The sequence below is a fragment of the Ranitomeya variabilis genome, chromosome 6 (assembly GCF_051348905.1).
Source record: "Ranitomeya variabilis isolate aRanVar5 chromosome 6, aRanVar5.hap1, whole genome shotgun sequence".
In the NCBI taxonomy this organism is placed as follows: domain Eukaryota; kingdom Metazoa; phylum Chordata; class Amphibia; order Anura; family Dendrobatidae; genus Ranitomeya; species Ranitomeya variabilis.
Window position 1 is genome coordinate 535,929,290 of NC_135237.1, and position 27,141 is coordinate 535,956,430.

The following is a 27,141-nucleotide window of genomic DNA, read 5'->3' on the forward strand; positions in this document are numbered from 1 at the left end:
CCTAAACAGTTAATGTGTAACACCCCGAGGTAAAGGAGGACATTTCTACTACTTAGGTGCTTTCCTTGCACCTTCTTACATCAGCAATGGACCTGGCAGTTTCTTCTCAGCGAACAGCAACTATTAAAGGGATTAAATCTTCCGTAGGCCACCGGCTGCTGAACCTTACCGTGAAACCTCAGAGCTGCGCGCAAAAAAGTTCCAGGATGTATTTATTAACGCCTCACAAATGACCCCGCTATCTGACAGGGTGACAGACGGTCCATCACTCCGCCTGAGCCCTGTAATCAGGAGTGATGCGCTCTACCAAAATGGATTTCCAGACGTGTCTGGGCTGGGGACGCCGTAGACAAATGTCTCTGCTGAATCCAAATGGTATGCAAAATCTCCATCCCGTGAAAGATTTTATCCATGGACCATTCTTTTACGCTTTGTACTGAATATGTAACGGGAAGGAAAAGTCTCTTATATATGAAGCCTTTTTGGGCTACTTGCCGTCAGGGCTCGGAGTCGGAGCCCATTTTGGTGGAGTCAGAGTCGGTGTCATGGAAATTGAGGAGTCGGAGGTTTGGCTTACCGACTCCACAGCCCTGCTTGCCGAACCACCATCTGTGCCCACGGGGATGACGGTAGAACAACCCTGACGGCACCAAAGGGCCGGTGTTATCGGCAAAACAAAAACTGACTGACTACTGTAAAGGGGAGAACAGGCACACCTCATTACGACACAGCTTTACTTATTGAACATCTTGGCGACACGGCTATTTTTCTTTTTTTCCCTTTTATTTTTTCCAAAACTTTTTTTTTATGGAAGGCAGCTTGTTTTTTTTGCAACCCAAAATTATAGTTTTTCATGACCCCATTAGTGTCGTAATCTCGAAAAAAAAATGGAAGAGTCCCCACGGCTTTTCGACAGCTGCCACACATGCAGGGATTGCCCGTTTGTTACTACAGAGTAAAGGCAAGGATTGTTTTCACGAAGAGGAAAACGTCTCGGATTAGAACTTCTTGTTGTTCTTGTTTTGTGAATCTTTTCAGCGCAACAAAGTCCTAAAATCTGAATATTAACGGGAGGGCTGATCACTCCGACCATCTCCATGAAGCCTGCTGCGTGTGTATGTGTTTGTGATGCCAGGCGCGAAACCGAGGCTTTGACAGAAAGCAGGATGCACAGCCCCACTCCCATGCCTGGGTGCACACAGGAGACTTGTTTGTAGGAAGGAAAAACAGCATCAAGGTCAGAACGTACACAAGGTGAAGAACAAGCGCCGTGTTTAGGAATTCTAAAAAGGATCATGGTGCTTGTATAGCTCAAAGGGGAATATCCAAGTGTGCTCAGCAGTAACCCTCGTGGTGCAGCTACCGGGCCACCGGCGCACGCGGAAACCATCGGCCGACAATGTAACAAGGATAATGTTCTGTCCTTCATTCCAGACTTACAAAAAAATGTGATAACAAAATTCCAGGGGTACACCGGCTTCACAATGTGCCCCCTGCTCAAACCTTAAACTTATGCAGAGTATTGCGTTAAAGGAGAGGTCCGGTACGATACAACGTTGACCCATCCACAAGACAGGCCATCAATAGCAGATCGCTCAGCTAATACCTAGTACCGTTTATATGAATGGGAGCCGAGCGGCAATAACCAAGAACGGCCACTACACAGTGTATGGCGCTGTGACAATTCAGCTCAGTCAATTGTGAACTTTTGATGGTTAGGACACCGGGTATAAGCCGAGCTGGGGGGGGCCCAGGTGTCGGACCTCCACAGATCTGATATTGAGGACTTCTCCTAAGGACAGGTTATCTAAATGTTATGCCTGGATAACTCCTTTAATTTGTCCTCACATCCCTGCCGCAGTCACCACCAATCTGTACCATTCATATGCACAGCACATAACTTATCATGGAAGGTCACCAATCTACCATGCACCTAGGGTCAGCTGCCTACCACAACCCTTCTTCTCGTTTCATCCTTTTTTTTTTTTTTATAAATTGCACCCCCACATATTTGCGTCATAGGTTGCTGCCTACTGTGCCCAACCCTCAGCAATAGTTTTGGACAGGCCACTGGTTGCAATCCAAAGGCAAAAGTGTTGCCCAGTTTCGATAACTCTACCTCAATTTGAGGGGTGGATCCAATACATGGAGACGCTGACGCAATGAGGAGTGCCATAAAGGAGGTCCCCTTTATAAAGTCCAATTATACTTCCTAAAGGAATATTCACATCACTTTATGACTGGTGCCAGTTTGACCTCTGGAAGCTAAATAAAAAAAAAAAGAATGGTCGGCAGTAATGGAACGACACTGTAGCCCTTCTTCAGCCTTCCCCTATAGAGCAGCGCCCCCCAGCTACCTGTTCTGTACAGGAACAGCAACACACATTCATTCCAGTGAATGACTGCAGTTCTCAGTGCGGCCAGGTGGGGCGCTGCTGCTGTGGAAGGATAAACATTTATGATAACAGAGCTGTCACATTTTAACTCAAGAATGGTGGGGTCCTCCCCCACCAGTCATAAAGTGATGGTAGACACTGACACAAGCATCATTAGAGTTTCTAATTCCGGGACTAGATTCATCCAAAACATCTACTCCTGCAGTAAAGAACCACCCGATCTTTGGGGTAGTTTATCGAATACTTCTTTAAATGCAACACCACCAGTATAATCCCAGTAAGCAGAAACCCTTTAACTGGTTCATAGTAGCGAAACGACAGCTTCATAAATCTGGCTCTTCTCATATTTAATAACGCCGGCGTTCCACGGATAAAAGGGCTGCGCAGCAGAATGGCCTCACCTTGCTCTCCCCTTCAATAACTATGACAGGCACAGCAGTGGCAGGCCAGCGGTGTTTGGCAGGGAGCGGCTTGTCACAATTCCACAAGACTATGATCTGGAAAAATATAATAAACAGATACATAAATATTCCAGCAGTCAGCGTCTCTCTATGGAATATTTCCTAAATTAAAGTATCTCTGGAAAAATGTCAAAGAAGAGAAACAGAATAAGCTCACAAGGAGGGAGAATGAAAAGAAAATGCCAGCACAAATCTAAAGAAAAAGTATAGACACATTGAAGTGGGGATAATGCATATTAAAGGGGACTATTCACTGAATTTTGTTTATTTAAACTGTTTACTTCCTTGCATTGGTGTTCCTCCACTGATTCTGGAACAGTTTTTCTTTTTTTTCTACGCCCCTCCATTCCAAAGTTATGGCCCGTGGAATAAAAGATGCAAATTTTAGGCGTACGCGACAGAGAAGGGTGTTTACTTTTTTTAATCCTGATACTGGCCAATCAAAGCATGGCCACGCCCACAGAGAAGTTCTGTTGTACACGCCCAGTTACTAAAAAGGGAAAATGCGCACCATTATTATCCGGGGGCATAACTTTGGAACGGAGTGGCACAGAAGAAAAAGAAAAACTGTTCCAGAATCAGTGGAGAAGCGGCAATTAGAGGAGGAGCTCAGCTTAATTAAAAAAAATAAATCCAGTGAAAGGTCTTCTTAAAAAGCTCTTGTAAACCAGCAGTATTTTCACCCTTCCAATTAAAAGTCATCCATTTAGAAAAAAATAAACTGTTTTATATTTTTACAACCATTTTCCCATACATTACTTCCAACTACTGGTGAACACAGTTGATGAATACTTTGCAATCAGAGAAAAAAGCAACTATATGAACCTCAATGTGAACATCCCCGTTTTAGACAGTTTATTTCAGGTCTTTACATAAGGTATGTATATTAAAAAACCCAATCTAATAATAATTGTAACAGTATTTAAAGCAGCAAAAAAGCTCCAAACTGCTGCATAGGCCTAAAAAGTCAGATAACGTTGTGTCGTAACAGCAGCCGCCAATAGAGGCAGTACCTGATGACAGTACTGAGACTTTGCTACAGCGACGAGCAGCTTCAGGATTGGCTGGGACTGGGAGACCAGCGGCGTCACCGCATGGATGACTGCGGTAAACTTTGTTGGCGATTTTACACCTGAAACATTAAAAAAAACAAACAAAAAAAACCACACAAATCAGGAAGGTCCTAATCACACGGTGGCTGCATGGTCGTACATGTGTGTTACAACTGACTAAGATCAGCGGCACACTAACTATTACACCGACACTACAGTGGTATTAGTTGAGCACTTTATAGCAGTATTGTTTGGGCAATGCACAGTGGTATTAGGTGAGCACTTTATAGCAGTATTATTTTGGCAATGTACAGTGGTATTAGGTGAGCACTTTATAGCAGTAATGTTTGGACAATGTACAGTGGTATTAGGTGAGCACTTTATAGCAGTATTGTTTGGGCAATGCACGGTGGTATTAGGTGAGCACTTTATAGCAGTATTGTTTGGGCAATGTACGGTGGTATTAGTTGAGCACTTTATAGCAGTATTGTTTGGGCAATGCACAGTGGTATTAGGTGAGCACTTTATAGCAGTATTGTTTGGGCAATGCACGGTGGTATTAGTTGAGCACTTTATAGCAGTATTGTTTGGGCAATGTACGGTGGTATTAGTTGAGCACTTTATAGCAGTATTGTTTGGGCAATGCACAGTGGTATTAGGTGAGCACTTTATAGCAGTATTATTTTGGCAATGTACAGTGGTATTAGGTGAGCACTTTATAGCAGTAATGTTTGGACAATGTACAGTGGTATTAGTTGAGCACTTTATAGCAGTATTGTTTGGGCAATGTACGGTGGTATTAGTTGAGCACTTTATAGCAGTATTGTTTGGGCAATGTACGGTGGTATTAGTTGAGCACTTTATAGCAGTATTGTTTGGGCAATGTACGGTGGTATTAGTTGAGCACTTTATAGCAGTATTGTTTGGGCAATGCACAGTGGTATTAGGTGAGCACTTTATAGCAGTATTATTTTGGCAATGTACAGTGGTATTAGGTGAGCACTTTATAGCAGTATTATTTTGGCAATGTACAGTGGTATTAGGTGAGCACTTTATAGCAGTAATGTTTGGACAATGTACAGTGGTATTAGTTGAGCACTTTATAGCAGTATTTGGGCAATGTACAGTGGTATTAGTTGAGCACTTTATAGCAGTATTATTTGGGCAATGTACAGTGGTATTAGTTGAGCACTTTATAGCAGTATTGTTTGGACAATGCACAGTGGTATTAGGTGAGCACTTTATAGCAGTATTGTTTGGGCAATGTACAGTGGTATTAGTTGAGCACTTTATAGCAGTAATGTTTGGGCAATGTACAGTGGTATTAGTTGAGCACTTTATAGCAGTATTGTTTGGACAATGTACAGTGGTATTAGTTGAGCACTTTATAGCAGTAATGTTTGGGCAATGTACAGTGGTATTAGTTGAGCACTTTATAGCAGTATTGTTTGGACAATGCACAGTGGTATTAGATGAGCACTTTATAGCAGTATTGTTTGGGCAATGTACAGTGGTATTAGTTGAGCACTTTATAGCAGTATTGTTTGGGCAATGTACGGTGGTATTAGTTGAGCACTTTATAGCAGTATTGTTTGGACAATGCACAGTGGTATTAGATGAGCACTTTATAGCAGTATTGTTTGGACAATGTACAGTGGTATTAGTTGAGCACTTTATAGCAGTATTGTTTGGACAATGTACAGTGGTATTAGGTGAGCACTTTATAGCAGTATTGTTTGGACAATGTACAGTGGTATTAGTTGAGCACTTTATAGCAGTATTATTTGGGCAATGTACAGTGGTATTAGTTGAGCACTTTATAGCAGTATTGTTTGGACAATGCACAGTGGTATTAGGTGAGCACTTTATAGCAGTAATGTTTGGGCAATGTACAGTGGTATTAGTTGAGCACTTTATAGCAGTATTGTTTGGACAATGCACAGTGGTATTAGGTGAGCACTTTATAGCAGTAATGTTTGGGCAATGCAGTGGTATTAGTTGAGCACTTTATAGCAGTAATGTTTGGGCAATGTACAGTGGTATTAGTTGAGCACTTTATAGCAGTATTGTTTGGGCAATGTACAGTGGTATTAGTTGAGCACTTTATAGCAGTATTGTTTGGACAATGCACAGTGGTATTAGGTGAGCACTTTATAGCAGTATTGTTTGGGCAATGTACAGTGGTATTAGGTGAGCACTTTATAGCAGTATTGTTTGGGCAATGTACAGTGGTATTAGGTGAGCACTTTATAGCCGTATTATTTGGGCAATATACAGTAGTTTTAGTTGAGCACTTTATAGTAGCATTGCTTGGGCGATGTACAGTGGTATTAGTTGAGAACTTTATGGCAGTATTATTTGGGCAATGTACAGTGGTATTAGTTGAGCACTTTATAGCAGTATTGTTTGGGCAATGTACAGTGGTATTAATTGACCACTTTATAGCAGTATTGTTTGGACAATGTACAGTGGTATTAGGTGAGCACTTTATAGCAGTATTATTTGGGCAATGTACAGTGGTATTAGGTGAGCACTTTATAGCAGTATTATTTGGGCAATGTACAGTGGTATTAGGTGAGCACTTTATAGCAGTAATGTTTGGGCAATGTACAGTGGTATTAGTTGAGCACTTTATAGCAGTATTGTTTGGGCAATGTATAGTGGTATTAGTTGAGCACTTTATGGCAGTATTGTTTGGGCAATGTACAGTGGTATTAGGTGAGCACTTTATAGTAGTATTATTTGGGCAATGTACAGTGGTATTAGTTGAGCACTTTCTGGCAGTATTGTTTGGGCAATGTGCGGTGGTATTAGGTGAGCACTTAAGGTCATATTCTTTGAGCACTGTATAGTGAAGTTATTTGAGCACTTTATGACAGTATTGTTTGGGCATCATAGCATTGCATTTGAGCACTCCATAATAATCTTGTTTGGGCTCTCCTGGTTCGTAATAATTGGGCACATAATGGTAATATTTTTGGCTATGGTATAGTAATATTAGTTGAACTCATTATGGTAGTATTACTTGGGCACTGTAGGGTAGTAGTTAAGCACATTATATAACATTATCTGGTGACTTAATGGTAGCATTGTTTGGTCGCTCTAGGGTGGTATATGAGCACTTCATAATAACACTGTTTGGGCACTCTACGGTGGTATTATGTAAGCACATAATGGTAGTACTTTCGGCCAATGCATAGTGTTAGGCTGCAGTCACACTAGCAGTATTTTACATCAGTATTTGGAAGCCAAAACCAGGAATGGAACAATTAGAGGATAAGTATAATAGAAACATATGCACCACTTCTGTATTTATCACCCACTCTGGTTTTGGCTTACAAATACTGATGTAAAATACTGACCAAATACTGCTAGTGTGACGGCAGCCTTATTTGTTGCGCTATTCATGATCTGGCATTGTAAGATAGAATTTGAGCAATGTATCGCGGTAGTATTGATTGGGCATTGTAAGGTAGTATGTATTTGAGCACTTTATAAGGATATTGTATTGGCATTCTATAGTGGTATTATTTGAGCAATTTATGGCGGTATTGTTTGGGCATTCTGGGGTGGCATTTGGGCGCTGATATTGCCAGGGCATTCTAAGGTAGTATTATTTGAGCAGTCTATGTTAGTATTTTTTGCCAATGTATGGCGACATTAGTTGAGCTCTTTTTGGTGGTATTGTTTGAGCACTGTATAGTGATACTATTTCAGCACATACTGGCAGTAGGATGTGGTAATTGTTTATTCCCATTAGTTATGGTAACATTTCAGGCACCATAGGGTGACTTTTGAGAATTTTATACACTATTCTAAAGAAAGAGTCAAATTTCTTTTTTAATTTTCCAAGTCATAGAATGATTAAAAAACTACTCAGGGAAACTACCGTATTCACGGCTCTTGGCTTAAGAGCTAAAATTTGGCATAATAAAGCCTACAGTTGTAATTTTTGAGAACTCTGTCAAAAACATAATGGCAAAATTAATTAAAATTATTGTCTAAATATATTTTGATATTCTACGTGGCATGCTTATTAATGCTACTAGATGTATTTTTTGTTTTGTTTTAAAACAATTATTTTCAATTGTAAAGAACTTAAAACAACGGACCGTAGAACTTGAACAATACTATCTGCTTCTAATCTATTTTGCATTTTATATTTTTTGTAGACCTTTTAAGGGATTTTTTTGGGGGATTCTTTTTAAATAAATGAACGTCAAATAATTTTTTTGACTCATCTATCATCAAACCTTTTTTACCCTTAAAAGATACCAGTCTACCGTCATAAATAAAACTAAATGAGAACATTACTGGTCTACACAATATTTTTATGCCATTTCTTTTACGTATAGTTAACTTTAAGCCATTGTCCCTGTACTACATAACTTTTTCTAACAAATTTATATTTATACATACATACATACATACATACCGTATATACTCGAGTATAAGCCGAGATTTTCAGCCCAAATTTTTGGGCTGAAAGTGCCCCTCTCGGCTTATACTCGAGTCATGATCGGTGGTTGGGTCGGCGGGTGAGCACTGTCATATACTCACCTAGTTCCGGCGTTCCTGTCGCTCCCCCTGCCCGTCCCACGGTCTCCGGGTGCCGCAGCCTCTTCCCCTGAGCGGTCACGTGGGACCGCTCATTAGAGAAATGAATAGGCTGCTCCACCTCCCATAGGGGCGGAGCCGCATAATTCATTTCTCTAATCAGCGGTGCCGGTGACCGCTCAGGGGAAGAGGCTGCGGCACCCGGAGACCAGCTGTCCGGGGGAAGGAGCGGGACGCCGGGAGCAGGTAAGTATCGCATATTCACCTGTCCGCGTTCCACACGCCGGGCGTCGCGCCATCTTCCCGGCGTCTCTACGCACTGACTGTGCAGGTCAGAGGGCGCGATGACGCATATAGTGTGCGCGGCGCCTTCTGCCTGATCAGTCAGTGCGGAGAGACGCCGGGACAGGACGCTGAGGAGCTGCAAGCAAGACAGGTGAGTATGTGTTTTATTATTTTATTGCAGCAGCAGCAATGGCACAACTTTATGTGGAGCATCTATGGGGCAACGGTGCAGAGCACTATATATAAGGCACAGCTATGGGGCAACGGTGTAGAGCACTATATGGCACAGCTATGGGGCAACGGTGCAGAGCACTATATGGCACAGCTATGGGGCAACGGTGCAGAGCACTATATATATGGCACAGCTATGGGGCAACGGTGCAGAGCACTATATGGCACAGCTATGGGGCAACGGTGCAGAGCACTATATGGCACAGCTATGGGGCAACGGTGCAGAGCACTATATGGCACAGCTATGGGGCAACGGTGCAGAGCATTATATATATGGCACAGCTATCTATGGGGCAACGGTGCAGAGCATTATATATATGGCACAGCTATGGGGCAACGGTGCAGAGCACTATATATATGGCACAGCTATGGGGCAACGGTGCAGAGCATTATATATATGGCACAGCTATCTATGGGGCAACGGTGCAGAGCATTATATATATGGCACAGCTATGGGGCAACGGTGCAGAGCATTATATATATGGCACAGCTATCTATGGGGCAACGGTGCAGAGCACTATATATATATGGCACAGCTATGGGGCAACGGTGCAGAGCATTATATATATGGCACAGCTATCTATGGGGCAACGGTGCAGAGCACTATATATATATATGGCACAGCTATGGGGCAACGGTGCAGAGCACTATATATATGGCACAGCTATGGGGCAACGGTGCAGAGCATTATATATATGGCACAGCTATCTATGGGGCAACGGTGCAGAGCACTATATATATATGGCACAGCTATGGGGCAACGGTGCAGAGCATTATATATATGGCACAGCTATGGGGCAACGGTGCAGAGCATTATATATATGGCACAGCTATCTATGGGGCAACGGTGCAGACCATTGTATATATGGCACAGCTTTATGTGGAGCATCTATGGGGCCATAATGAATGGTATGGAGCATCTATTTTTAATTTTGAAATTCACCGGTACCTGCTGCATTTTCCACCCTAGGCTCATACTCGAGTCAATAAGTTTTCCCAGTTTTTTGTGGCAAAATTAGGGGGGGTCGGCTTATACTCGGGTCGGCTTATACTCGAGTATATACGGTACATACATACATATATATATATATATATATATATATATATATATATATATATATATATATCCCCTGAAGAAGCAGGGCGAAACACACGTTGTGGCAATGGATTACAAAGCCTGGAGGGAATTATTTAGGTACTTATTCACATAATATCATCCCTTTGAGCCCTTGTTTGTCCACATGAGAGTATTTTAGGCTACATTAGTACTGTATGTGTTACTGGTACATACCATGAGGGAAGAAGCTTAAGGCCGTTTTATATCCTTTTTCTTGAGTAACATTATGATATTAAGTGGCATATATCACTATCATTTCGTTGGCTTCTTTTTATTTTGTTGGCTTTGGTTGTTTTATATAGCTATTAATATTTTTGTGCTTTTTTATATTCTTTTTCTATATATACACATTGTTATTTTTATACTTTTTATTACATACATTTTTTTTGGCAGTCTAAATCGTTACCCCGATCCTCTATATAATCTGCACAAACAGTCCTTGTGCTGGACTGATGTCTAGGAAGCACGATATATACTTATAGAGACAACCGTCCATCATCGGGTCATGAAGGAGGAAGCACTTACCTAAATTAGAGTAGTAGTAGGGAAAATCGCCCAGATATGAGGAGTACTGGGGCAGCACGAAGAGTCCTCCAGGATGCTTGTTCCATATTAAACTGTTACGTGATATGTGCTTGAAAATTCTGTCCTGAATTATCTGAAAGAAGAAAAAAGGACGGATTAGAAAAAGTGTTAAAATAAGAACTAAAAGGAGCACTTGGTTCTACCCATTTCTACTCGAGCAGCCTCTTCAATCAGCAGTCCCTTCAATCAGCAGTCCGCTAAGGATAGCAATCAATGGAATCATCTTCTTCAGAGCGGCCATGGATATTTGGTTTTACCTATGCAATCTCTCAAACAACCGGAAAGAGAGAACTCCTTCTCCATTCTTACTATGGAACGTATGGATCAGGCATCATGACTTTCCCTCCAAAACATGAAATTAACCTTGATGCCCACTGCCTGTTGTCAAGCTCAATCCTTATCCAGCAGCAGAGACATTACGATGGATTACAGAAAGTTTGTTCGGGGTTCTTGCCTGGTATATTGTATAAAGACATAACAGAGGCAGGCTTTCAAGTTCAGAACAGCAGACCACTGGATAATTGGAGAATCAATGCATGCTGGGACGTGAGGATAGGGTTAGTTCATACACCTATAGTACTGACAGAATGACAATGGAAACGAACTTTCACTTGAGAAAAAAAATTGGAAGTGGGTGGTAAGTTACAATGCATAAAAATAAGGACAGTTCCAGGGCAGGTGGTCAGACACCTATGGTGCTGGTAGAATGTCGATGCAGAGGAATCTGCTCTTCAAAAAAAAAAAGTGGAAGTGGGATGCAAGTTACAATGCATTACAATAAGGACAGCTTTTGGATATACTAGACTAGTATGTGCACCAAAAGCAGTTTTAACTCTTTCAAGACAGCTATTTTCCATATAGTGTGTGAATAAGGGCAGACAAAAGGACCGGGTCCCGACCTGTGGACACCAGCCTGGGGAAGCCATTAAATGCCATTTCCAGCTCAGGAGAGGGAGGCCACACCCGGCTATAACTTTTGACAAAGGCAAAAAAAACATGAAAAAGATCAGGCAAAAATAAAAAAAACAAAAAATAATGATAAAGTAAAAAAAAAGAAGCAGCACAAAGTGGCCCAGACTAGTAGATACCTCAATATTAGACATCAGCAAGGTTCTTAGGAATGAGAGTAATACTTCTATATGTGCAGACTGCATTCAGTCAATAGCGGGATCGAATTGGTTTATCCATCTCCGAGATCAATGCGGTGGAGCGCCGAGACCGAGCGCCATGTATTTAAGGGAGCTCTTGAAATATCTATACCGCATGCAAAAAGTCACGCTTTCCCCCCGCAGACGGCGCTGTCCTAAATCATTTACAGTACATTAATACGTCATTAACTTGATAGAGCGCTGCACAGAGAGGCCCGAACACACAGTACACATTACAATAAGCCACATTAATACCCAGGTTTTCATCTGCAGATTTATGGCGTAACATAGTAACAGCCCGATGTCGGAGGTTCCTGTTATTTCGCTCTCGCAGAATCCCCCAATGCAGTAATTACTGCGGTAACATTCTAACCTGCGCGGCTCGGGCCTTGGTTACAAGCAGGGCCAAGCAGAAATACTGCGCTGAAAACCAATTTGTACAAATAATTAGTGTGCCTGGTATCTGGGTGCAGAGTTCGCGACACGGTGGCAAAATTAACATGGCGCGCCATCTGCGGTCAGCTGTCCTCGGCTCTCCGATCGCTCTCGCTCACCGACGAACACATCTGGAGGCCAAGGGCTCAAACTAAAAAATTCAATTTTCATTGATTGGCCGGGTGAAAAGGTAAATGGTGCGAGTCTATGAGCGAAGCGAGCGGGGGAAGGGGAAATCTGGAAAGCGGAGATATGCATCACGCAGAACAGCTCGTGCCCATGCTATGACCTTTGTGCGCCGCTCGCTGGGTGACCTCTCCGTTTATCTTCCAGTAATGGCGTGTGAATGATTTATTAGCGTGGTCTTCAGCATTAGCGAGAGAAACCAGTGTAGTCACCTCTACATAAGGCAGGAGTATGGACACCTGTATCTATAGCACTGTGGGGTCATGATGCGCTATGCTTCACGGACTGGTTGGACAGACCCTTCAAGTCACGTTGAGCCCCTTCAAGGCACGCTGAGCACCTTCAAGGCACGCTGAGCCCCTTTCAAGGCACGCTGAGCCCCTTTCAAGGCACGCTGAGCCCCTTTCAAGGCACGCTGAGCCCCTGCAAGGCACGCTGAGCCCCTTCAAGGCACGCTGAGCCCCTTCAAGGCACGCTAAGCCCCTTTCAAGGCACGCTGAGCCCCTTTCAAGGCACGCTGAGCCCCTTTCAAAGGCACGCTGAGCCCCTTCAAGGCACGCTGAGCCCCTTCAAGTCACGCTGAGCCCCTCCAAGGCACACTGAGCCCCTTTCAAGGCACGCTGAGCCCCTTCAAGGCACGCTGAGCCCCTTTCAAGGCACGCTGAGCCCCTTTCAAGGCACGCTGAGCCCCTTTCAAGGCACGCTGAGCCCCTTTCAAGGCACGCTGAGCCCCTTTCAAGGCACGCTGAGCCCCTTTCAAGGCACGCTGAGCCCCTTTCAAGGCACGCTGAGCCCCTTCGGAAAATTTTAAAAACTTTTGGATTTTTCATCTCACCATTCCAGATCTAAAGCCGGCCATAAACATAGGACAGAGTGGAGGACCGAGGGTGGAGTACTCATCCATCAGCTATCCTGACTCCCGACATTGGCTGAATGTCCATGCGCTTTCAAAGGAGAGACCGAGAACTGACATCACACCCCCCTGGCCGCCGCTCATCTACTGCTAACTAATATTCAAACTGATCGATCGCTATCTCCCCCAACATCATCTGTCAGGAGAGAGTCAGGAGGTCCCCACACACATCGGACTGCTGGCAGATCCCAATGGTATAGGCTAAGTTATGTAAGGGGGTCTTCACGTGAGTATTAATGTGGACATAGAGGGGGTCTTGCACATATACACTTTCTTGGGATACATTTTGTTTAATTTTTAATTCATATTACTTACATAAAATTCTTAAAGGGAATTTTTTAGCAGATAATCCGACAGCCCGACAGCTGCATGATGCAGGGTCAGAGACCCTAATTCCAGTGATGTGTCACTTACTGGGCAGTGCGTTGCCGTGTCAATAAAATTAGCGCTTTATCAGCAGGAGATGATCACTACAGGATGAAGTGTCTCGTGCCTCCTAGTCAACTGGTCTGTGTAATCCAACCCTCAACACTGATTGGCAGAATTGTATACTCTGTGAATAAACAAAAGGCTGCCAGTATTGTGGGCAGGGTTATACAGAGCTCAGCATTCAGAGATCTGCTAAATCTGCAGCAGAGAAAACAGGGATTGTATCAAAATGACAGCATTTAGCCCAGTAAGTGACAAATCACAGGAATCAGGGTCTCAACCCGTACATTATGCTCCTGTCAGATTATAGCAAAATCCTCTCAACAAATTCCCTTTAATGTGTTTTTTTTTTTGGGGGGGGGGGGGGGGGGGGGAGGGGTTTCAACCCACAAATTGCAAATTTTATGTTTTCCAGGCAGGCTGCAGCTCACTTCCTCAACTTCCTCTCCATGGTCAATGCTTATGAAGGCGGAGACAGTGATGACCACGTGTCACAGCACCGCACCAGAGCGCCGAGACCGCAAGTGCCAACACTGCTGGAACGGCGCCGACACATGAGGCGACTATAGATTTTTTTATTCCAGTTCAAGAAGGGTTTGTCCTAGTAGAGGACGACAAGACCCCTTTAAGACTCTGCCCTGTATAAAGAGGGGGAGCGCCACAAACAGCATAAAACAGATTTTGCACTAGGACCCAGAAGCTTCAATCTACGCAGAGTCCATCAGATACCTAAAGCTCGTCGTGGAGGCCGAGAACAGCAGAGCGGCAGCGCCGAGAACAGCAGAGCGGTGCCGAGAACAGCAGAGCGGCAGCGCCGAGAACAGCAGAGTGGCAGCGCCGAGAACAGCAGAGCGGTGCCGAGAACAGCAGAGCGGCAGCGCCGAGAACAGCAGAGTGGCAGCGCCGAGAACAGCAGAGCGGCAGCGCCGAGAACAGCAGAGCGGCAGCGCCGAGAACAGCAGAGTGGCAGCGCCGAGAACAGCAGAGCGGCAGCGCCGAGAACAGCAGAGCGGCAGCGCCGAGAACAGCAGAGCAGTGCCGAGAACAGCAGAGCGGCAGCGCCGAGAACAGCAGAGCAGTGCCGAGAACAGCAGAGCAGTGCCGAGAACAGCAGAGCGGCGCCGAGAACAGCAGAGCAGCGCTGCATCCACACACAGCCGCATCTATGGGACACATTTGTATTCCAAGAAATGTTAGGAACAGCTTTATACCGGCACGGCCAGGGCCAGACATCCCACAGGTCACACAATCCTGAAAGTCTTCTTTATAGGCCATAAAGTATCAGCCGCTTTTCCACATTTTTCTACTAAATCAGTTTTCCTTTCACTGCGGAGATTGACGTCTCGCACGCACAGAAGCTCAGCACTCACAGCCGAGCGCCAGGAGAATCCTACGCAGTTCTTACAACTTTACTAAACTTATTTATTTTTACTTTAGATTTCATTAAACTTTTCAACACACGGAATTACACATTTGAAGTGTTATTATTTTGTTTGAAAATTACGTCTACAAACACAATAAACAAAAATTATATTAAAAAGAAAAAGCATTTTTATTTTATTTTTTTTTCTTGTTTATAGCTTGTGGACGTAATTTCAGGCTGAAAACCAAAATCAATAACATTAAAGATGTAAGTAATAAAGGAGAGTCAGTGGCCGGGATCACTCACCTCTAATGTAGTCAATACAATCTTCTCCACTGAGGAAAAATAAGCTTCCCACAAAAACTGCGTCTGCTGTCTAAGTGCGAGGATCCTATCCTGATGGATAGACCTGATGGTAGAAGGAATCTGTAAGACAAAACACGGTAACCTGATGAAATTAATACGGTGCGGGAATATGACGCCGGCTCGCTCCGCTGCCTCCGGACACTACATAGGTTATGCTAAGAGCAGGCAAAAAAATACATAAAAAATAAAATAAAAGTGTGCGTTACAAGGAAATTGCCCCTGAATAGAAAACTTTATTGAACCAAAGCAATCTGTCAGCAGGGGTCACCTCCAACATGGAAGCGCTCGGTGCCCTGTAGTTGAATCATTTACCTTGCCACAATGAAAAATGAAAAGTGCGCTCCTCCATGGATGGATGAAATAAAGGTTACACGGGTCACGGCGGATACACACATTATACAGTGGCCAGATAGATATTGTACATAAGCTTTAATTTGGAGCTGCTAGAGAACATGTGGTGTGGCCCAAACTCACCCCCTAAAGAAAAAAACACTTTGTGCTCCTCTCGGAAGCCGGAGAAAGATTAGCAGTTGTCAAACACCGATCGACCTGTTCCTATCCAAGAGATGATCCATAGAATTGCCCAATGATGGTATATACAGGGACAGCACTTTAACGCTTAATTTGCACATTAATTACATTTCTAATGTCTTTGGAGTGCAGCAACAGATAAATGGTATAAAGGTGTCAATATATTTAGCTTTCAAACACCTGCATGTGCCCATATTTGGGCTTAGGAGTAGGGTGGGGGTTTGATGTAACTAACAGATTCCCTTTAAAGTGAGTCTATCAGTACAGAATTACTGTTCAAGCCAAGTACAGGCGCTCGGTGCACCCTTGTCGTGGCCAAACAGTAAAGTACACCTTCTTATCTACTTGTTTTCTCTCTATAATACGCCCCCCACATTTTTTTTTTTTTTTCAATTGACAGTTCGGGGTTTATGGACACGGATGGCAGAGATAGAAGAAAAACAAGTACGGTAGGTGGGAAAGTGCACTTAAATGTTGAGCCACGCCGAGGGTGCACCGAGTGCCGCTATTCCCCTGAATCGGGCATGAATTTTCTTTTGTTTCTGCATCTCTCCATTCCTGAGATATGAACCCCTTTTCTCTGTATATAAATATAGTCTTTTTGGGGGGCTAAATAGACGTGGTGGTAGACTCGTCTGTGTGTATGTCTTCTTAAGAAGCCCACCCACTTGATAAAGAGACTACATTTCCATACAGGGAAGAGGGGCCTCATCTCAGGAACGGAAAAGTGCAGGAACAAATAAGAACAAGGCCGGATTCAGGCGATCAGCGGCATTTACACCAGGTATAAATATCACATATTTAAATAGTATCCGTTGTGTTTTTTTTATTTTTCACATAAATTAATATTACACATGAAAAAAACTAAATTTGTAATATATCATATTAGAAACATTCACTACTTTCTCATTCTGGACTGATCATTCCGTTTCAATATTCTTAATTCACAGGTAAAATAATCTGTCTTCAATGAATGTAGACGTTCCCATTAATGACACAGGAGATGACAAGTTGGTGCTCATAAGGTTCTATGGAGGGAGGAGGCCGACACAGGCATTCCGCTGCAAGGTCTCCTGAACATAAGGCAAGTGACAAGTGCGTCCTCTGTGAAGTGAACCAGTCAGGAGGGTCTTCAACCCCAAAATCATGTAGATGTGCATATAGCTCTTTTCTTTCACAGACAAGTCCAGCAATAACTATGTAGCCAGTCTGTTCTTCCTTTATGGAGAAATTTGCATTTGAATTGATAAGCAAATGAGGCTGAAGGATGATGGTAGATCTGAAGCCTCTGGCACTCCAGCTCTGTACCCTGCCAGTGCCTCCTCCTCCTGTTTGACTGACAGTCTCTATGTTGTGTGACTTCAGACAAAGGAGCAGTCAGTCAAGCAGGAGGCAGTGGCACTGGGCGGGGGAGTAGAGCTGGAGTGACAATGGCTTCAGATCTACCATAGCTCTTCAGCCTCCTTCAGATCTACTGTAGCTCTTCAGCCTTCTTCAGATCTACCATAGCTCTTCAGATATACTATAGCTCTTCAGCCTCCTTCAGATCTACCATAGCTCTTCAGCCTCCTTCAGATCAACCATAGCTCTTCAGCCTCCTTCAGATCTAACATAGCGCTTTAGCCTCCTTCAGATCTAACATAGCTCTTCAGCCTCCTTCAGGCCTACCATAGCTCTTCAGCCTCCTTCAGATCTACCATAGCTCTTCAGCCTCCTTCAGATCTACCATAGCTCTTCCGCCACCTTCAGATCTAACATAGCTCTTCAGATCTACCATAGCTCTTCCGCCTCCTTCAGATCTACCATAGCTCTTCAGCAACATTTGCATATGAATTATTTGCTGTTTCTCAGTAACAGAGGAATGGACTGGCCAAGTAAAGGTATTGCTGGACTTGTCTCTGAAAGAACTACATGAACATATAAAAAGTTTGGGGGGTGAAACTACACAAATACACAAATCTCCTAGATCTAAAAATTATGAAACAAACAAAACAAAAAAAAAAGGTAGTGAAAACCTTGATTAAGTAAACCAGCGAGCCGTCCATCATAATCCTACGAAGGAATGAAATTCTACAACACGCACTACAAATATTACACAGATCGCGTGAAACAGCTGCTCATTAGCTAAAAACCGGGCAGCCGTCCTAATGTGGCATACATTTAAAGGCTACTTAAACCCAATTTAATACTTAGCAACCAAAACCCACCCCGGGCATAGACTGTTCTATAAGCTCTGCCAAAAAGACTGTAAAATAAAATTATTGTTCAACTGCTCTATGCAAATCTCTGTCCTAAACAGTAAAAAATTACAGTGAGGAACTATGCGCTAAAACGCCGGCTTTATAAACAAGCCATAGAAGTCGTAAAAATATATATAAGGTCTACTGCACCCCTTTAACATGGGACCTGCAGATCTTTTTCCTCTCTGTCTAAAGTCTGAAGCAAGCGGACAAGATTTGTCAAAAGTCATTGCTGCTCTAATGCGAGGAGAGTTTAGGTAAAATCCACAACATTTCAGTCCTGTGTGGAGTCACCCTTAGCATGTCAGCCACAATTAGGAATATTCCAAGAGAAACGGTAGTATTTTGTAGAGGAGGTGATTAAATTGGTGTGGCAAGGATCCTCAAGGGCGGAGCCAACAGCTGAAGAATTTGTAACCAGATGTATATAGCATATCTCCCGAGATGCAGTGAGAATGGGAAGAGTTAAGCAGGGGCGAAACTATAGAGGTTGGAATGTTTGCGGATGGGCCTGGAGCCAGGAGGAAGGATGGTGGGGGGCACAAAGGCTCCTAATTGCCCATAGCGTAAGGACAATTCTATCAGACACCTGATATTTCGGGGCCCTGTTGGAAGCTTCCGCCAGAGCAATGATTCCCAATACCAACATGACTAGTTGTGAATGCAGCTCTAGATGTGAATGGAGTATAAAGTATCATGTTGATGCAGTTATTCGAGATGATTAACGAAGGTGAATCCATAATTGGGTGGGTCGGGCATATTTTACACAAATATCTTATGGTAAATTTGGAAAGATGTTGGAAATATAAAACCACTAAGAAAGGAGACGGGGAAAAAAAATCATTAAAAAAAAAAATATTCTACAGAAATAATTAGGATTTGATAATTGCCCCAAAAAGTAATTAGACGAAGCAATAATCGTGTAAGAACATTAGGCATAAAATAAAAAGATAATAAACTGAAGTAGGGAGAAGGGATTAGTATACCGCACGAGGAAAGTGCAAAAAGTCCGATTCTCTCCAAAATGGGAAATGAAATTGTGTAACTACAGGAGAGAGAAAAAAAAATCATTTCCCAGGGTGAATATTTGGGCCGGCTGCCAGCTCCTTAAAAACACTGTTAATTAGGTTACAGTAGTCGCTCAGTATGGGAGCAGCTTGAGAGAAATGAAACGGCAAAATTCAGGATTGCGGGGGTCAGAAATGAGTACACCCCTGAAACCTGCCTCAATTATGCCAGACGGCGCGATAACTACTAAATGGGTTAACTGCAGGATTATATAATTAACAGTAGGGGGAAGAGTGCAGATTAATGTGCTCACATCTGGTAGAGCATTCCTTTCAGGGGAATCTGTCAGAAGGTTTTTATTTTTTCTATGCAATATGAAATCAGCATGATGTAGGGGCGGAGACCCTGATTCCAGCGATGTGTCACTTACTGGGCTGCGTGCTGCAGTTCTCATAGGATCCCGGTCGTCTTTGTTTTAATTGAAGCAGTGATCGGAATGCTGAGCTGTGCATAGCCCCGCCCACACCTCTGATTGGTACCTTGCAGCGGTGGGGGCGGGGTTACAGATTTGCCTGACTATCCTGCATGTGACACCTAGTCCTCTAGTGATAATCTCCTGCAGATAAAACACTGATTGTAATGAAACTACAAATACTCAGCCCAGTAAGTGACACATCCCTGGAATCAGGTGCTCTTGCTCTATAGTATGCTGCTCTCAGATTAAATAGCAAACACCTTCTAACAGATTCCTTTTAATGTTTAAATCAGCTTTATTTTTTTTTTACATTTTTAATGTCAATATCTTCATCTGAAAAAAAAGTAGAAATCTTGCAATTTTCACAATGGCCACTAGAGCCAGTCTAGACCCATGCGTCCCGTGAAAACCACATGTACATTAGCAGCAATAAACTGACTCACTGTTTTGTATTGAAGCATGAGCGTGTGCAAAACGTTATTGTGAAGGCAGGGGGAAGGGAATGAGGAGGGGTACTGATAGATCCCGCATTATTGTTACCCCTCATTATAATCCTGTCTCTGCTGATAAAGAGACTGTTGAAATCTGTTCCTGAAACAACAGGAAATTAAATTTAATAATTAGATTACTAATATTTGTGTTGACTTATACCCTTTAAAAGGAAAAGCATAGGTTTAGAAAACCAATTCTGCTTTCCTTTAAAAATAAATAAATATATATAGCGCCACTCCAGTCCAGTGGTTAGGTCTGGTATTGCAGTTCAGCTCCATTGATGTGAAACTGGTGCTGTTTTTAGAATAAAAAAAAGCCATATTTTTCTAATTTTGCTGAAGCCATACCACAATAGTATACAACATTAAATATTTGTATGTGAGCCCAGCCTCATCCAGATAGATGGAAGTCAGATTCTACTAATTCTCTCTTTCCCCAATGATAGCAATGAAGGAATTTCATCAATAAAAAGCCAGAAAACCATTAATGCAGTTGCTAACACCGCCGGGGAAAAAAGAAACGTAGAGGCAGCCAAGGAATTAACACATCTACTTCTCTCATTAAAGGGACGGTGTAAAGGGACGGTGTTAATGCACTGGCTGCAATATGTTCCTATTCCCAGGTCTGTCATGTTCCAGAGGAAGCAAAAGCCGGTGAGGGATTAGCACTAAAGGCCAAAACTCTGCAGCTGCCAGGTAGAGGAAAAGAAAGGGGACGAAAGATACCGGAGAGAACACCGCCACTTTAAACAGGACTGGTCACCAGGACTGGGACTTTATATATATATATATATACACATAAAAATGAAATTATATTTTATAATCATATATAAATACAAAAATCAAAATAAAAAATATATAAAAAGATTAAAACTTAGTTTGTTTACCTTTTTTCATATATTTTTAATATCAATTTTATTTTTTTATATAGTTTGAATAATTTTTACATATTTTTTATCACATTTTGATTTTTGTATTTATATTTATTCTAATTTTTATTTTTTAGATATTTTTATTCTCATTTTTATTTATTTTTTTAATTCTTTTTGATATTTTTAATCTTATTTTTGTTTGTATATTTTTCATTTCAATTTTTTTTATATTTTTAATTTTTTTTTTTTTTTGGATTAACTTAACCCCTTCACCCCTGGAGCTTTTTTCGTTTTTGTTTTTCGCTCCCCTCCTTCCCAGAGCCATAACTTTTTTATTTTTTCGTCAATATGGCCATGTGAGGGCTTATTTTTTGCGGGACGAGATGTACTTTTGAACGATACCATTGGTTTTACCATGCCGTGTAACAGAAAACGGGAAAAAAAAATTCCAAGTGCGATGAAATTGCAAAAAAAGTGCACTCTCACTTGTTTTTTGTTTGGCTTTTTTGCTAGTTTCACCAAATGCTAAAACTAACCTGCTATTATGATTCTCCAGGTCATTACGAGTTCATAGACACGAAACATGTCTAGGTTCTCTTTTATCTAAGTGGTAAAAAAAAATTCCAAAGATGGCTTTAAAAAAAAAAATAAAAAAATTGCGCCATTTTCCGATACCCGTAGCGTCTCCAATTTTCTTGATCAGAGGTCGGGTGAGGGCTTATTTTTTATTTTTTGAAGTACAGATCACCTCTATGTAGCAGAAATGCAGGGTTGCTTTGAATGCCGACCACAGGGTGGCGCTCAAAGCAATCGGCCATCAACAACCATAGAGGTCTCAAGGAGACCTCTGGTTGTTATGGCAATGCACAGATGACCCCCGATCATGTGACAGGGGTCAGCGGTGCAAGTAAGTCCGGCCGCGCGGCCGGGAGCGCTAGTTAAATGCCGCTGTCAGCGTTTGACGGCGGCATTTAACTAGTTAATGGGCGCGGGCGGATCGCGATTCCGCTCGCGCTCATTGCGCGCACATGTCAGCTGTACAAAACAGCTGACATGTCGTGGCTTTGATGTGGGCTCACCGCCGGAGCCCACCTCAAAGCAGGGGATCTGCCAGATGACGTCCTATTCTTCTGCATTTATCACCCACTCCCGGTTATCACTTACGGTACAAATCCTGAGGTAAAATACTGAACGTGTGAGACTCATATTCATTACACACAGGAATGAAATAAACACGTGAAATAGATCACTCTGTCATGTCACTTTCCATCAATTCCTGAAAATGACCTGAAGGGTATCACTTTTGGGGGTTTTCCGATATATAGGCCCCCCAAAGTCTCTTCAAATCTGGATAGGTCCCTAAAACCCCCCCACAAATTTTGTAAATTTCCTTGATAAAAAAAAATGATAAAATTGCTGCTACATTTCTAAACCTCCTATAATGCTAACAAAATAAAAGAACATTTTACAAATGGTGCTGATGTAAAGCGGAGATGTGGGAAATGTGATTTATTAATGTTATTGTGTGGGGTGACTATCAGAATGATTATCCCTTTAATCCAAAGATTGAAAATTGCAATTTTTTTAAAAATATTTTTGTAAAATGTATGATTTTTTTTTTATATAAATAAACACAAAACATATCGACCTAAATTTACTGTTATTAGAAATTATGATGTGCAAAGAAAAAAACAATCTCAAAATCACTGGGATTTGTTGAAGGGTTCCCGGGATATTACCACATAAAGTGACACTGGTCAGATTAAAAAGTTTGGCTCCATCACTAAGGGGATAAACCAGGTATTGGTACTTTTGGCAGTGTGGACAGGTGCCAAGTCCTGCTGGAGAATGACATTTACATCTCCAAAAAGCTTGTGGGCAGAGGGAAGCATGAAGTGCTCTAAAATGTCCTGGTAGACGGCTGCGCTGACTTTGGTCTTGATAAAGCACAGTGGACCTACACCAGCAGATGACATGGCTCCCCAAACCATCACTGATTGTGGAGACTTCACACCAGACCACCAGCAGCTTGGATTGTGGCCTCTCCACTCTTCCTCCAGACTCTGGGACCTGGATTTCCAAATGAAAGGCAAAATTTACTTTCATCTGAACACAACACCTTGGACCACTGACAACAGTCCAGTTCTTTTTCTCCTTGGCCCAGATAAGAAGCTTCTGGCGTTGTCTATTGGTCATGAGTGGCCTGACACAAGGAATGTGACACTTGTAGCCCATGTCCTGGAGACGTCTGTGTGTGGTGGGCCATGAAGCAAAGACTCCAGCAGCAGTCCACTCCTTGTGAATCTCCCCCACATTATTGAATGGCCTTTTCTTAACAATCCTTTCAAGGCTGCGGTTATCCCTGTTGCTTGTGCACCTTTTTCTACCACACTTTTTCTTGCACTCAACATTCCATTAATACGCTTGGATACAGCACTCTGAACAGCCGGCTTCTTTAGTAATGACCTTCTGTGGCTTACCCTCCTAGTGGAGTGTGTCAGTGACTGCCTTCTGGATATCTGCCAAGTCAGCAGTCTTCCCCATGATTGTGGAGCCTACTGAAACAGACTATGGGATCTTTTTAAATGCTTAGGAAGCCTTAGCAGGTGTTTTTTGCTAATTATTCTAATTTACTGAGATAAAGACTTTTGGGTTTTCATTGGCTGTAAGCCATAATCATTAACCCCTTCCCGACATCTGACGGTATAGTACGTCAGATGTCGGGTCCCCTGCTTTGATGTGCGCTCCGGCGGTGAGCGCACATCAAAGTCGCGACATGTCAGCTGTTTTTTTACAGCTGACATGTGCGCGCAATAGCGGCGGGTGAAATCGCGATCACCCGCCGCTATTAACTAGTTAAATGCTGCTGTCAAACGCAGACAGCGGCATTTAACTACCGCATCCGGCCGTGCGGCCGGATATGAGCGCATCGCCGACCCCCGTCACATGATCGGAGGTCGGCGATGCTTGTACATTGTAACCATAGAGGTCCTGGAGACCTCTATGGTTACTGATCGCCGGTGGCTGTGAGCGCCACCCTGTGGTCGGCGCTCACAGCACACCTGCAATTCTCCTACATAACAGCGATCTGATGATCGCTGTTATGTAGCAGAGCCGATCGCGTTGTGCCTGCTTCTAGCCTCCCATGGAGGCTATAGAAGCATGGCAAAAGTAAAAAAAAAAAGTAAAAAAAAATGTGAAAAAAATAAAATAAATATAAAAGTTTAAATCACCCCCCTTTCGCCCCAATCAAAATAAATCAATAAAAAAAACCCCCAACCTACACATATTTGGTATCGCCGCGTTCAGAATCGCCCGATCTATCAATAAAAAAAAAGCATTAACCTGATTGCTAAACGGCGTAATGAGAAAAAAAATCGAAACGCCAGATTTACGTTTTTTTGGTCGCCATGACATTGCATTAAAATGCAATAACGGGCGATCAAAAGAACGTATCTGCACCAAAATGCTATCATTAAAAATGCCAGCTCGGCACGCAAAAAATAAGCCCTCACCTGACCCCAGATCACGAAAAATGGAGACGCTACGAGTATCGGAAAATGGCGCAATTTTGTTTTGTTTTGTTTTTTGCAAAGTTTGGAATTTTTTTTCACCACTTAGGTGAAAAATAACCTAGTCATGTTAGGTGTCTATGAACTCGTAGTGACCTGGAGAATCATAATGGCAGGTCAGTTTTAGCATTTAGTGAACCTAGCAAAATAGGCAAGCAAAAAACAAGTGTGGGATTGCACTTTTTTTGCAATTTCACTGCACTTGGAATTTTTTTCCCGTTTTCTAGTACACGACATGGTAAAACCAATGATTTCGTTCAAAAGTACAACTCGTCCCGCAAAAAATAAGCCCTCACATGGCCAAATTGACGGAAAAATAAAAAAGTTATGGCTCTGGGAAGGAGGGGAGCGAAAAACGAAAACGGAAAAAGCTCCGGGGGTGAAGGGGTTAACATTAACAGAAATATACATGTGAAACAGATCACTCTGTGTGTAATGACTCTGCATAATATATGAGCTTCACTTTTTGCATGGAAGAACTGAAATAAATTAACTCTTTGCTGATATTCTAATTTTGTGAGAAGCACCTGTAGATGTAAAAGACAGCATGGTAACTTCCTGAAGTCACCACCAGAGGGAGTATATGAGCTCGCTGCTCCCTCTAGTGGTCGCTAATCCTTCTAGTGGTGTTCTCTATTTTGTGAATATAGACTGCGGGGAGTCAGGATGTCATTTTGTCTCATGTCAAGAAATTACGAAATTAATCAAAATTTGCAATTTAGATTTAAAGAGGACCTGTCACTTGACATAAATATGCAATTTTTCTTTTACTCTGTGTAAATGCCGCTGTTCTCCTAAATCTGGCGTTATTTTTCCTTTGCTCCTGTGCCTCTCCATTTTGGAGATAAGGTCTTCTCTTCCCTGTATGTAAATCTGACTTTATTAGCCAACTAAATGTGGAAATGGTGAAGACACCCACAAAGGACAACTGGGGACCACATACACTTAGCTAATACAGGGAAGAAGTGGCCATATTTCAGAAACAGAAAGGGAAAGGATGGGGGGAAAAACGCCAGATTCAGGATAAGCAAAGTTGTTCAAGACTGATTTAAAAATAAATAAAAAAGTTAAAGGGGTATTCCCAGCTTTAAGATCCTATCCCAATATGTAGTAGGTATAATAATAATAATAATATTAGCAAATACCTCCAATTAGCAAAGTAGTATAGTTCTTCTGATTTGCTACGTCGCTTTCCCCATGTGCAGGGCATTGCAATAGGTTAGCTATCCATAGCTGGGACCACTAACTGTCACTGTGAGTGGTCGTAACCATGGATACCTAACTACTGTAATGCTCTGCACATGGGGTAAGTGACATAACCTATCAGAAGAACTATACTACGTTTCTAATTGGAGGTATTTGCTAATACACCTACTACATATTGGGACAGGATCTTGGAGATGGGAATACCGCTTTAAAAAAACAAACAAAGAACTTAAAAAATGTGAACAAAACAGTGAATAAGATACATGATGAATCGGAGATACATTCTTGTTCAAAAGTGGACATCTCCTGTAAGCATATGGGAAAAGTCACTGAAAACACGACTAATCACATCATATTTTATACATTTTCCAATATAGGTCATTATATATATATATATATATATATATATATATATATATATATATATATATATATATATATTTTATTATGGGTTAACCCTGTTGGGACTAGTGACCGCCATCACCAATATTCACCTGTAATAACAATCTCTCGTCCCCGATAACTGCAGCTTGGTTCCAATCAATCACTTCAGAGAACGGTAACTCCCACCCGTTACTCAGCATCACCGGGACACAGGCAGCCTGCGGAGAGAGCCAGCGAGAACACAATGTTATCCGCCACAGGGAGATATATACGGTATATATACAATTATTTATTATTATAGCGCCATTTATTCCATGGAGCTTAACACGTACGTGTGTGTGTGTGTGTGTGTGTGTGTATATAGATAGATAGACAGATAGATACCGTAGATAGATAGATAGATAGATGATAGATAGATAGATAGATAGATAGATAGATAGATAGATAGATAGATAGATAGATAAACATTTTTGCATAACCTGAATCCGCACATTTTTTATTTTTTTTTAAATGTAAATATTTGGGGTAACAATAATTTCTTGCAATTAGGTGTCATCACAGATTTTGCCTTGTACAGCCTGTTTATTACCGACTGTCGAATGAGCCAACTAAGAGTCCATCAGTGAGCTCATTCTGAACGTCTTATGGAAGGAAAGATCTTTTATCGGTCTGTCTTTTTCCTGGGAGCCTCTTAGCTGATTTATGACCACAGACCACCTGAAAATGTACTGTTCAGTGTAACAAAAACTGTAAAAGAAAATGGTGCAAAACATTTAATGAAACCCAATTGCAAAAATGTTTTTTTTTTTTTTAAGCCCAAAAATACATTCATGTAAGT

At 42.2% G+C, this 27,141-nt stretch overlaps 1 protein-coding gene across 1 annotated transcript in view; it reads right to left on the reverse strand.

Moving 5' to 3' along the window:
- Window positions 1–27,141, reverse strand: part of EXT1 (exostosin glycosyltransferase 1) — a 261,810-nt gene that overhangs the window by 17,568 nt on the left and 217,101 nt on the right. The window contains exons 3-7 of the mRNA XM_077271127.1: window positions 26,414–26,521; window positions 15,465–15,584; window positions 10,625–10,757; window positions 3,871–3,989; window positions 2,798–2,893 (exon numbers count right to left, since the gene is read on the reverse strand). Coding sequence (XP_077127242.1) covers window positions 2,798–2,893; window positions 3,871–3,989; window positions 10,625–10,757; window positions 15,465–15,584; window positions 26,414–26,521 — 576 coding nt within the window. The remainder of the gene's footprint in view (window positions 1–2,797; window positions 2,894–3,870; window positions 3,990–10,624; window positions 10,758–15,464; window positions 15,585–26,413; window positions 26,522–27,141) is intronic.